Source organism: Mesoplodon densirostris, chromosome 8 (genome assembly GCF_025265405.1).
Source record: "Mesoplodon densirostris isolate mMesDen1 chromosome 8, mMesDen1 primary haplotype, whole genome shotgun sequence".
Lineage (NCBI taxonomy): Eukaryota > Metazoa > Chordata > Mammalia > Artiodactyla > Ziphiidae > Mesoplodon > Mesoplodon densirostris.
In genome coordinates this window covers 50264697-50278598 of record NC_082668.1, presented here as the reverse complement: position 1 = coordinate 50278598, position 13902 = coordinate 50264697, and the positions used below count along the sequence as shown (strand labels likewise).

At 37.4% G+C, this 13902-nt stretch overlaps 1 protein-coding gene across 1 annotated transcript in view; it reads left to right on the top strand.

The window, feature by feature from the left end:
* The first annotated feature begins 491 nt into the window (after positions 1 to 491).
* The window catches only part of FSIP2 (fibrous sheath interacting protein 2), a 128131-nt gene continuing 114720 nt past the window's right edge, over positions 492 to 13902 (top strand). The window contains exons 1-7 of the mRNA XM_060106711.1: positions 492 to 590; positions 930 to 1055; positions 4708 to 4869; positions 5564 to 5653; positions 6923 to 7062; positions 8146 to 8287; positions 8825 to 8935. Of these exons, the coding sequence (XP_059962694.1) occupies positions 492 to 590; positions 930 to 1055; positions 4708 to 4869; positions 5564 to 5653; positions 6923 to 7062; positions 8146 to 8287; positions 8825 to 8935 (870 nt within the window). The remainder of the gene's footprint in view (positions 591 to 929; positions 1056 to 4707; positions 4870 to 5563; positions 5654 to 6922; positions 7063 to 8145; positions 8288 to 8824; positions 8936 to 13902) is intronic.

The following is a 13902-nucleotide window of genomic DNA, read 5'->3' as shown; positions in this document are numbered from 1 at the left end:
TGGTCACAGTCTACGGTGGGGGGGGGGCGCATGTAGAAAGCCAGGCCTCTGGCCCTAGAATGGGCTGCACAGTCACTCTTTTTTGTTTATTTTCTGCATGGAACCAAACCTTCTCGGAGGCCAGGAGAAATTAGCCAGCTGACACGCCAGCAAAGCTTTATACATTTTGATTCTGAGTTGGTTTGATTGAGGGCTGTAGGGTTCAGAGAGAAAAGATATTTCGACCTTGGCGCGCTGGGACCAGGCCCCTAGCACCGATTTCCTCAGCTCTGAGGCGCCCAGGCCTCGGGCGCAAGGGGCCGGCCCTCTCGGAGGGCACTCCTGTGTGACGCCCGCACATTCGGAGCCTGTGACGCCGCGAGGGTGGGGCCTCCGGAACTCGGGGTACCGGCATTCCGGCCCGGTGGGGACTGAGGGACAACGACGGGAAAGGGGCGCGAGGAGATGCGAGAGGGGAGGGCGGCGGAGGCGCAGAGGGGCCCAGGCCGGCTATGGAGTTGTACCTCAGCGCCTGCTCCAAGGCTGCCAACGTCGCCGCTGCCAAGACGGCCACCAGCAGCCTGGCCGCGGACAGCCAGCAGTGCGGAGACGTGAGTGTCAGAGAAGACTGGCCGTCCTCGTCCTCTACCAGCCCTCAGGCCTGGTGGGGGCGGGGGGGGGGGGGGGCGCCGCGTACGGTCACGTGCGGTGCGTGTGGACCGTACCCGTCCAGCTTCTGGCGCCCTCGTGCGACGCGGCAGATGGCGGGGCTCGGGCGGCACTGGCCTCAGCGGGCCGTGGCGCGGCGGGAGGGAGCTGGTAACCCGGAAGCGGAGGTCTTTCCGGCTGTCTGGCAGGGCTGGACCCTTCAGTTCCTTAGGTTGGAGTGACAGTCGGTTGGCCTAAACTAACCTAAAGGAAAGACAAAACTCTCCAATTGTACCTGACAGGGCGTGCACAAAACCCACTTTCCGGGGGTCGGAGCGGCTCAACTACTGGATCTGCCTCTTGGGGTGAAGCTGCCTATGATCCCAGGAAGCAACCCTTTATACTATACCACGAAATTAAGTGAAAAGGTAAAGTGATGTTTAATTGGCTTACGTTGGTTTCTTTGTACTTTTCAACTACTGTTAAATTCAGGCGCTAGCTACATCACGCGAAGTGCATTGAGGGAATTTGCACTCTCCTAAGGTATTGTTTAGGATGCGTACCAAGCAACGTCATCTAGTATGATTTGGACAGAATCATGGGCTAGAAAGTTTAGATTCTTAGTTCTGTCTTAATATGATTCCATAAATTATAAATTAATTTTATAACACTTCATTTATACCTATTTATTGAGATTTAATTCACTTAGAAGTATGTTTGGTCGAAAGGTGGAAGGTTATCTGTACTGGCTGGCATTTAATGATGTTATGATTTTAACCAATAATAACTTGGACAGAACTCTCATTACAGAACACCTCTCTTTGTTTTGAGCTGAATTCTGTTTCACACACGAAGTGCGAAAAAAAGTAGAGTTGAAATGAATTCAAGTGTTTAGTCCTTTAACCTGACTTTAGGAAAACAAGGCTCTGTCTCCCTGAGGAGACTCCATGATTTGCCCCAGCCTCCCCATCCAGTCTTTTCTCCAGTGCAGAGCCTCTGCTTTTTGGGGTCTTTTATACCTACTCACACAGACCATGTTAATACTTCTGTGACTTTGTTCACCTTGCCTCCCAAGCCTGGCATACCCTTTGCTCTTCTCCCCAACTATGAATTTGGGCCATCTTTCAAGATTCCTTCTCGACCCTTACAGCCCCCCACTTAGCTTATATTTCCTTATAATTTGCATTGCCCTTGGTCTGTGTAATTTTACTCAGTGCTATAATTTTATAATTTAAATCTTACTGGGTTATAGTGTACACTGCCCTCAAACTCTTCCATGTTTTTAGTCCTCAGTGTGACCCCCTCTCTCAAACCTCCCCATTCCTTGATTCAGTACTTAACACTGAAGAAGGTTCAATACATTCCTTTTGAGCAGTTGCTTTGATCAGTATTGCAAAAAATTCTACAAGGAAGAATTCTGAGTTACCCCCTTACTCATCTAGTATTTATGATGTCATCAGAAATGAGTAGGGCCCTTCATATTTGATACTTGCCTAATAAACATGATTTCTTAAAGTAAATTTTGTTTTTGGAAAATACATAATTTCCCTTTTTAAAAAGAAGTCTCTTCTACTAGAATACAGCAAGTTAACTAAAAATATGCCAACCTCACACAATTTGACTATATACAATTTGTCATATACACATAAAGCAGCTTTCCTAAAGCATGCTTGAAACCTATATCACTCCTTTTTATTATGTAAACTTAGCCCTGTCTTCTGTCTGCTTCCTCAAATATTGTTTGCTGTATTACCATTTTCTCTGTCAAATAATACTTCACTTGCCAACTACTTTTTAAAAAGGTGTTCTCTGTTCTTTATTACATTCATTTTCCCCCAAACTCTTCATTTAATCATAATTAGGCCCAATTTCCCTGAAGACTGACTTTGTACTGAAAGAAAAAGGATATCAATCTCCTCAATGAAGTAGTGCTTTATATTTATACTTTTAGTTGTTTCTTTCCAATTATTTTAATTGACAACAGATGGGTTACCCTGACACTAGTAAATGGGTTTGTATTGGGTTGCCCAAAAAGTTCATTCAGATTTTTCGGTAAGATGTTACTGAAAAACCCGAATGAACTTTTTGGGCAACCCAATATGAAAGGTGTTCTTTGTTTACAGGTCACTAGTCCAGGGCTGGTTTTGAGAAATATAGGCCATCAAAGATAAAATTCAACATCTAAAAGAAGTTGACAGCTAAACATCAACATCTAAAAGAAACAATCCACTCCTTGACTCATGATTTTTGACTATTTCCCTTACAGGAAAGATACGAACTTCTTATCTGGTCTCACTGAATTTAAGACATTGCCCTATAGAATTCCCTTTTTTTTTTCTTGCCTTCTCAGGGAAGCTTTGGTAATTAGGGAATTCTACTTTACAACTTAGACCGCTTGGAAGAGATTAAAGTCTGGTATTAAGCAAGTGGTCAGAAACTTACCAGGAAGCTTTTAAATGGATAAGGAACACTAGCGTCCTATCAGGTTCCCCAGTCTCCCCTTTTGTCCACATAAGAAGAATCCTCATACTTACCCTGAGGGAGTTCTTTTTAGGGTCCCAACCCAGGCTCCTTAGTGTTCAGAATCTAACTGAGGTGGCAACCGCCAGACAGAACACAGACTGAGCACAAATTGGTACCTCCAGACAGTTCTGGATTGATGCACAATGTGTGGGGTCATATAAATTGAATTAGATGCCTGCAGACAAGGCATGTGCTCTCAGGTTTGCCACATCTCCCACACGTTCCAATTGCCTTTCACTTGAGCCAATTCCTGCTTTGACATCACTTTAGACTAAAATTTCTGTTGTTCTGGCCAAGAAAACCTAAAGGAAAGCACAAAGATAGGATGCAAAGACAACATTCGGACGACTTCCACACCTGCTTCCATCCTCTACTTTTTCCCTTTCAGAGGTTCTCCCATTACCCATTATCACTATCCTGCTATTGAAAAATTTTTGAAAAATGGACTAAGTACTCACATCCCCCCCCAAAATTTTAACCCCCCCTCACTTTGTAATGTTTTAACTTACAGATGAGATTAAATAATTCATCTGCTTCCTCTAAAGTAACAGATATAGCAATATGACTATTAGCTGATATTTTCCTTCTTTTATATGTTAATGACTACTTCATAAGGTTGTATTTGGTCTTTACACATATGGAGAAACCTCGATCCCTATCAATATCCTTTATAATTGGTTCTTCAATATGTTGAACTGTATAATATAGACCTTGAATTTTTTCCTGACTGTAGTGCTCAGAAATCATTGGGTTTCTTGTATTAGATAAGAACTCAAAATACATTCTTTAATTCATCATCTTTAATATCTGAGTTTTACTTACATATATATATATATATATATATATATTTTTTTTTTTTTTTTGCGGTATGTGGGCCTCTCAGTGTTGTGGCCTCTCCCGTTGTGGAGCACAGGCTCCGGACGCGCAGGCTCAGCGGCCATGGCTCATGGGCCCAGCCGCTCCACGGCATGTGGGATCTTACCGGACTGGGGCATGAACCCGTGTCCCCTGCATCAGCAGGCGGACTCTCAACCACTGCACCACCAGAGAAGCCCTTACTTCTATTTTTTGTCAGAGTTGTTTCAATGAATTTTTGTGAAAGATTTTCTGTTTTCCTTCATTTTCAGATTATTGAGATATAATCATGATAATTGATATTATCCCTTTATCCTTCTAATGCAGTGCCTTGATCTGGAAGAGGGAGGAGGAAAAGGGAGAATCTTAGTATTAGCTTTATACATTAAAAACAAATTTTATCCTATTCCCTTTCTTTTCCTTTCCTCCTCCGTTTTCTAGCTTTGGGTCAGGAGCTGATGGAGATTGGGGTGGCGGGGCGTGGATTAATTGAGTGAGGGTGGATTTTTAGAATAATTCAGGTCAGTGAAGAAAAGAGGTAGGGATAAGAAATTAACATTGCCCATTCCAAATTCTTCTATTGCTGGTTTTTCCCCACTTCACATTCTTGCATGCTTTATTTTCAGTGAACAATCTGGTATTTTAATAGGTTGATATTACAAGTAAAATTCATTAATTGTATGTTTAAATCCATGTTTGCAGCTTTTCCGACCTTCTTATGGTTTTAACCTGACTGATCCTTATTGTCGACTTTTGGAAAACCAATATAAAAGTCTCCATGATCCACATTTAAGAGCCTACCATACTCGTAAAGACATCTTGATGAGATTAAAGGAAGGTGGCTACATCACCAGCAATAATAAAGTGAGTTGAAGATAATTTTTTTTTAATCATTGAAAACCTCCAAGACTTGGTATAAGCTTGCTTCTGTACCTCACTGGGTGACCTGTATCACCTTTAACTTGGTCAAAAGAGATACTTAATGGAAAAGTCCATAAATTATTCAGTATTTGGATCAAAGGAAATCAGACAGCAGTTGTTTTCTAAGTGCAACTACTTCCTCATTTACCTTTTTTCTTTGTTATATCAAAAGATGATTACCAAATAATTTGAGGATATACAAATAATTTTCCCAACTGTATCATAGTCCTCTTTCTCTGTCTCTAATGGCATGTATGCTTGTCAAGGATTATGTCCTGTATACTTTTTAAAAACTTTAGACAAAATAAGAACCTAGCAAAATCAGCCTGATAGAGTCCTGATAGACTCTATTCTTATTGGGGTTGAACGTTATTACGTTGGTATTTTTTAATAGCTCCAATTGTGTGTACTCAATTCCTTATCATGGCATAAGTCATATTAATAACGTAATGTTATTTGGATAGCAGTTTCCTATTGATTAACAATTTTAGAGAGATATTACTTACAAAATTGTTAGCAACTTATTACTCGATATCAAAATGTTATTTTTGCTCTGGAAAGTAATTGCTTTGATTATAAAATATTTGTATTTACATATTTTTGTTGTTATTCTTGTTTTGTGTGTGTTTTTTTTTAGATTGTATGTACCTTGAGGGAACTGAATAAGTACAGGCAATATCTTACCAGTTTAAAATTAGACTTTGAAAGAAACTATATAAGAGAACAAGTAAGTTAAATACTTAAATTTGTTTTTTTTTTACATAGAGTTTGGAAGAAAGGTTTGTATACAAAGTATTGTCTTATAATATTTTACTTTGAATTTTGATAACTTAATTTTTCCGAGTAAAAATTTAGAGCCGTAGCAAATAATATTTTGAGGTTCCTATTTTGTGCCAAGAGAAGGAAAGGGACCAAGTCATCTATTAATATGCCAGTGGTAGCTGACACAATTTAGTAATTAAATTGCTACTGAGATGTGTCCCTTCTACGTGAGCTGGGACCAATGGGAAGAGTCCATTGTAGTAGCAAGATTCTTAAGCTGGAAACCAAAACAGCTTAAGTAACAGGAGAGGAACAGTATGAATAGTTATAACATCCTAAAGGTGACTCAAAGAACATGTACACTGTATGTTTGTACCCACACACATGTGGCTGTGTTCATACAGTAAAAAATGTCCTTAAAGGTGAAGTGGAATGATTGGTATACAGTGAGTGGGTAAAGTTAGTGACTTCCTTTCACATTTTCACTCAAAGTTCATGTGACAGTGTGTGCACATGTGTGCCTGCGTGAGTGAATTCAGGCGTTAGAGTCAAGAGAGTTGGGTAAAAATGAGAAAGGTGCTCATACGTGTACTTTTACAGGTTTATGTTCTAAGGTCAAGAGAGTTGTATGGAAATGAGGATGACTCCCCAGTACTTTTAAGTGTTCTATATTTCCCCCCATTTCCTCCTCTGTACCTACAGTTTCTCCTCTGCTTCTTCCATTTTTTAAAATTTCTTCAGAATGGGTAGAAAAATAAGCTGAAATATTTATCTTTTACTTTCAGAGAGAGAAATATTTACTTTGGTTCAGTTGTCCATGTCTGCAGTGGATTCAAAATAGATTTAAATGCAGTTAGGGACTTCCCTGGCAGTCCAGTGGTTAAGACTTCACCTTCCAATGCAGGGGGTGTGGGTTCAATCCCTGGTCCGGGAGCTAGGATCCCACATGCCTCAGGGCCAAAAAACTAAAAACATAAAACAAAAGCAATATTGTAACTAATTCAGTAAAGACTTTAAAAATGGTCCACATCAAAAAAAATTTTTTTTAAAAAGATTTAAATACAGGTAAACAATGTTAGTTATTTACAAAGTATGGGAATTTTACTAAACGCTAAATATGAAAAGACATATCAAACAACAGTTTTCTGGGAAATGTTTTAAAAAATTTATATATACATATATACACACATATACATACATATACATATATATGATACAGACTTTTTCTTAATAGAAAATGCTTGCAAAACAAGTAAATAAACTACAGAAAGACAATCAAATACCTGGACGTTCTGATGTTGCACAGTTCCAAAATTGGTTGTTACAGGAGGGCACCCCATCTATTGAGGACCAGGAACGATTAATAAGTCACAGGTGAGATTGAAGTTAATGCATATTTTATGTATATAATGTGGACCCAAATAAGTTGGAAAATACTACAAATAATTGAAGGTAGGAAATTTGTTAAAGTACTGGATGCTATTTAACTCCACTCTTTCCGTATGGAGAGGAAGGGAGATCAAGAAGTACAGGAATTGGAAACTTGGGTGCCAAGGCTAAAGATGAGTTTCTACTAGAGAAGATAGAGTTTCTGGGAGTTCAAGAGGTAATCCAAGCTGATAACTGAAGAATTAGTCAAATCCAAAATCCTTCCTATAGTAAGAGATGGTGGGAAAGTATCTTTAGCACATGCCTCTAATAATAGATTTTATGGGTCTTCTTTAAGCTCTGACAGCATTAAGTTTGAGGAAATTAATGCAAAGTCAAAAAAGGAAGTTTGGTATAACTTTATCTAATACTAATATAAACATGCATTATCTCAAAAAAAAACCCTGCAAGCTCTTTAGATATTATCTACTTACATTCAATCATTACCTTTCCATGGTCAAGACCATTTCTTACTATAGTTCTTTCCTCCTCCTCCATTAAGGTGAGAAATGAAGCTGCATTACCTGATTTTATGTTCCATGGCAGTTCCATAATACAGGTTGACATACCAGAGACCCAGACTATATATGGAAGATATGTTCAAGGCCTTATAAAGGGGCTCAACACACATCTTTCTAAGGAAATTCAAATCTGATTTTTTCCAGATTTGAAGTCAGTGTTTCAGTTATTTCAGTCTTCTTTGCAAACTCATATTCCTAAGCCTATTGTGAATATGTACTGTACAAGATGTTTTTAATCAGTCTGCTCCACATTTTATCATTGTCTTGGCCATAACAACAGATTCTTATATGTATAGTAGGGAGATCTGTATAATGAATAAAATATGTTGAGTTCACGGGTCAGGCTGGCTTAAAGTCCATGAACAGAGCTGATAGAAAAACAGTAAAATTCCTGTAGCTCAAGAAATAAAAAGCAAGAAAGGGGGTAATTTGGGAATATCAAAGCAGATGATGCCATAATAAGGAAAACTCCCAATTCACCTTCACTTACCTTTGCATTTTTACTTAGATATTTGGATATGATAAGTAGGGAATTAGAACATCTTGAGTGCACAGCAGAAGAGCAAAGCCTAATACGGATGGATAGAGAAGAAAGACGACAGCGAGAACACACAAGAAGAAAACTTAGTCTTCATAGAAACATTGAAGAGGTGAGAGACAACAAATTTAAAATATTGAGAGAAAAATTGTGTACAGTTATTTCATTTGTAAATAATTTGAGCTGTCCATCATACTTCTTTTTTTTTTATTAGTTTCTGCTTTATAACAAAGTGAATCAGTCATACCATCATACTTCTTGAAGTCATTTCAAGTCTAAGCATTTTACCCACATTGATCGTTCTTCACAGCTATGATATGCATGTTGTTACATAAAATGAGGATGACACCACAAACTACGTATATGAGCTAATATCTGCTCTTAAAGTGATGATGGTGAAAGTTACTAGATGTTGTTTAACTCTCCTATAGCCCTCAGTGTGGAGAGGCAAAAATCTTAAATTTAGCTTTAGTTAAAAATAACCATCCCTGCATTCCTAATAGGAGTGCAGTGAAGGAAGCGCATTCTAAAGCCAACGTGTGACTTCAGTTACGCTTGACCTGATTTCTGTTAGGCTCTTGACTTGTTCTAACTTGCTTGTTGGTTTATTGTGAATACATACTGAATACAGTAACATCGTGCTCTTTAGGAATGGGAGACAAAAGAGATGTTACTTCTAACAAGGATCGGAGAAGATGTTAAAAGAGAAGCTAGGATAGAGGAACAACTGCGTAAAAGCAGAGAAGAGAGTGACAGGAAGGTAGGGTGAGCTTTAACCTCTAATTGGGGCTGTTTGAGGACAAACTTTTGATAGTTTTGATTTTTGAATGTAGTTCACTTTGTGCGATGATAGAATAGTTACCCCAAATGATTTGTATTATACAGAACTGAAAGTTATAAAAACTTTTGCTATATTTTGGTCATATTGCAACTATAATATAAAAAGTACTTCTCTAGTTTTTGATATAACTACTTTAGACTTTATCTCACACCATAAACTACACTTGTAATTCCTATAGAAAAAAATGACATAACTGATTGTTTTTCTTAGAATCAGAATTTCTTGGAGAAAGTTCTCAATTTTTTCCCACCAGTTAATTTTTTTAGAGTAACTGTTTTGAACCTTAAATAATATGTAATATTTTATGATTCAGAGTATAAATCAGTATAAAGAGAAAGAAAATTCATTTGTAATCCCAGTACCACCCTATTTATTGGTATACATACACACACAACTACATACACATACATTGCATAATATTTCTATGAATATTTACATATTGCAATAAATACATGTTGTTGTTCCTTATAGGCTATTTTGTAGACTGCTTTTTCATTTAATGAAATAACATTGACAACTCTTCATGTCAATAAATATTAACCTAAAATAATCTAATCTAAATGATTATTTTACATAGTATGTTGTTGACAAACCTATATGTAAGTGTAAGATTAACATAATTTGGTTATACTGCTATCTACTGCTATATAATTTTTTAAATATTGGAAATTGAAATATGTTGGTAATCTTTTATTCTACCCTTCATACATGTACCTTTAAGTATTGTCAGGGATTCATTACCCATATGGCAAGCTCAGCTTATTCTAATTTACTATAATTATTATTTTCTAGTATTTAATTTTTCACCACTTTTTTATTGGAGTATAGTTGACTTACAACATTGTTAGTTTTCAGGTGTACAGCAAAGTGATTCAGTTATACATGTACATATATTCATTCTTTTTTAGATTCTTTTCTCATATAGGTTATCACAGAATATTGAATAGAGTACCCTGTGCTATGCAGTAGGTCCTTGTTGGTTATCTATCTTATATATAGTAGTGTGTGTGTGTTCATCCCAAGCTTCTGATTTATCCCTTCCCCCACCACGTTTCCCCTTTGGTTACCCATAAGTTTGTTTTCGATATCTGTAGGTCTGTTTCTGTTTTGTAAATAAGTTCATTTGTTTCTTATTTTTTTTAAATTAGATTCCACATATGAGTTATATCCCATGATATTTGTCTTTCTCTTTCTGACTTCACTTAGTATGATAATCTCTAGGTCCATCCATGTTGCTGCAAATGGCATTATTTCATTTTTTATGGTAGAGTAATATTCTATTGTATATATGTACCACATCTTCTTTATCCATTCCTCTGTCGATGGATGTTTAGGTTGCTTCCGTGTTTTGTCTACTGTAAATAGTGCTGCAGCGCACACTGGGGTGCATGTATTCTTTTAGATTATAGTTTTCTCTGGATATGTGGCCAGGAGGGGGATTGCTGGATCATATTGGATTGCTGGATCAAAAATAGAATATATGGCTTCCCTGGTGGCTCAGTGGTTGAGAGTCTGCCTGCCGATGCAGGGGACACGGGTTCGTGCCCCAGTCCGGGAAGATCCCACATGCCATGGAGCATGGTTATTTATGGTTTTCTCTGCTGTGCAGAAGCATTTAATTAGGTCCCATTTGTTAATTTTTGTTTTTATTTTCATTACTCTAGGAGGTGGATCAAAAAGATATTGCTGCAATTTATGTCAAAGAGTGTTCTGCCTATGATTTCCTGTAAGAGTTTTATATTGTCCGACCTTACATTTAGGTCTTTGATCCATTTTGAGTTTATTTTTGTGTATCGTGTTAGAGAGTGTTCTAATTTCACTCTTTTACGTGTAGCAACAACATGCCCTAGGTTTCCTCTTAATTTTTGCCTGATCACATTTGCTTTTCAAGGAGTCTTGGCCAATTTTAGTGACATCTAGTGCAGTGGATCAAGTTATGGCACTGGGAGTGTCCACTAAACATGACCACTGATGGTAGGCATGGTAACACCACAGGCTACCTGAGGCATCTTAATGGCAGGGCTATTTGAATTATTGATATTTCCAATGCAGCTATTCTAAACTGTCTTTTTTGAATCATGTTTTAATATGAGAGGTTTTCAATTCATTTGTATATGTTTCTTAATATATTTATATTTTTTGCTTTCAGATTTGATATTATCTGTATTTTTACTCCAATTTATGTGCTTAAGTTACAGGGTTGTCAAAAACTTTAAAGCGATCTGTCTTGGCTTCTTTGTCAAAAATCAGTTGTATTAGTCTAAATTTACTCCTTTTCTGCTCTTTGCCCTATTTGTCTGTTATACTGCCTTGATTATTATACCTTTAATAATTGTTTAAATCAGTAATGTTAGCCTTCCAAGTTTGTTTTTCTATTTTGAAGTTGTTTTGGTTAATCTAAGCCCTTTACATTTCTGTATAAATTTTAAAATCATCTTGTCAATTTCTGCCAAGAAATTTTGCTGAGATTTTGATTGGAATTGTATTGACTCTGTAGGTCAGTTTGGGCAGAATTGATCTTTTGATAATAGTGGCTCTTCCAACTCATGAACCAAATACCTCTCTCCATTTATTTAGGTTTTCTTAATTTTTCTTCTCGTGTACTCATGTAATTTGAAGTGTACAGCTCTTACACATCTTTTGCTAGATCCATCTCTATGTATTTCATGATTTATGCTATTGTAATTTGTATTTTTAATTTCAAATTCCAATTGAGGTTAGGATATAGAAAAGTAATTTTTAATATTAATTTCGGGCCTCCCTGGTGGCGCAAGTGGTTGAGAGTCCGCCTGCCGATGCAGGGGATACGGGTTCGTGCCCCGGTCTGGGAGGATCCCATATGCCGCGGAGCGGCTGGGCCCGTGGGCCATGGCCGCTGAGCCTGCGTGTCTGGAGCCTGCGCGTCCGGAGCCTGTGCTCCGCAACGGGGGAGGCCACAACAGTGAGAGGCCCGCATACCGCAAAAAAAAAAAAAAAAAAATATTAATTTCATATCTTGTATTGATAAAAACACTTATTAGTTCTAGTTGTTTTATTCTAGGTACCAATCGATATTCTACATGAATGATCATGTTGCTAGAAATAAAAGTCGTTTAATTTCTCATTGAACATGGATGCCTTTTTATTTTATTTTCTTGCCTGACTGCACTGACTAGAACCTCCAATATTATGTAGAATAGAAGCAATTATAATGGACGTTATTATCAATTTTTTTTGTCCTATCTTGCCTCTCTACAGACATAATAGGCTGCTTGACATTGTACCAGGCTTCACTGATATGCTTTTCATTTTGTAATTTTTAAATTGAAATATAGTCAGTGTACAATATTATGTTAGTTTCAGGTGTATTACATAATGATTTGACATTTGCATACAGTATAAAATGATCACCACAATAAGTCTAGTAATCCTCTGTCCTTATACAAAGTTATTATGATATTATTGACCATATTCCCTATGCTATATATTTTGTCCTTGTGATTCATTTATTATATAACTTGAGGCTTGCACCTCTTAATCCCCTACATCTATTTCACCCACTTCCCACCTCCTCCCTTCTGGAAACCACCTGTTTCTTCTCTGTATCTGAATCTGTTTTATTATGTTGTTGTTCATTTTATTTTTTAGATGCTACACATGATATGCAGTATTTGTCTTACTCTGACTCATTTCACTTAGCTATAATATCCTCTAGTCCATCCACATTGTCACAAATGGCAAGATTTCATTTTTAATGGCTGAGTAATATTCCATTGTGTGTGTGACCACATCTTCTTTATCCATTTGGCTATGGATGGACACTTAGGTTGCTTCCATATCTTGGCTACTGTTAATAACGCTGCAGTGAACACTGGGGTGCATGTATCTTTTGTATTAGTGTTTGTACTTCCTTTGGTTAAATACCCAGAAGTGAAATTCCTGGGTCATATGGTAGCTCTATTTTTAATTTTTTGAGGAGTTTCCATACTGTTTTCCGTAGTGGCTGCTACCATCTAATAATTTACAATCCTACCAACAGTGTCTTGAGGGTTGCCTTTTCTCCACATCCTCACCATTTGTTATTAGTTGTCTTTTTAATGATAGCCATTCTGGCAGGGGTGAGGTGGTAACTCATTGTGATTTTGATTTGCATTTCCCTGAAGAAAAGTCATGTTGAGCAAGTCCTCTGACCATATTTAGGTTGGCTTGTTTTTGTTTGTTTGTTTGTTATTTTGATGAGTTGTAAGATTCCGTTGTGTATTTTGGATATTAACCCTTTATTGGGTGTATCGTTTGCAAATATCTTCTCCCATTCAGTAAGCTGCCTTTTGTTTTGCCAATAGTCTACATGTCTGAAAACGTTTTAGTTTGTTGGAATCGCATTTGTTTATTTTTGCTTTTGTTTTTCTTGCCTGAGGAGACAGATCAAAGTAATAATAATAATGCTAACATCGATGTCAAAGAGCATACTACCTGTTTTCCCCTAGGAGTTTATTGGTTTGGGGTCTTACATTTAAGTCTTTAATCCAATTTTGAATTTGTTTTTGTATATGGTATGAGAAAGTAAATCAGTTTGATCCTTTCCCTGTAGCTGTCCAGTTTTCCCAGCACCATTTATTGAAGAAGCTGTCTTTTCCCTGTTTAATATTCGTGCCTCCTTTATTGTAGATTAATTGACCATATAAGTGTGGGTTTATTTCTGGGCTCTCTTCTGTTCCAGTGATATATGTGTCTGCTTTGGTGCCAGCTTCATACTGCTTTGAACTGTAGCTCTGTAGTATACTTTGAAATCAGGGACCATGATTTTGGTCATCTTTCTCAAGATTGTTTTGGTTCTTCAGGGTCTTTTGTGTTTTCTTACCAATTTTAGAATTATTTGTTCTAGTTCTAAAAAATGCCATTGGTTA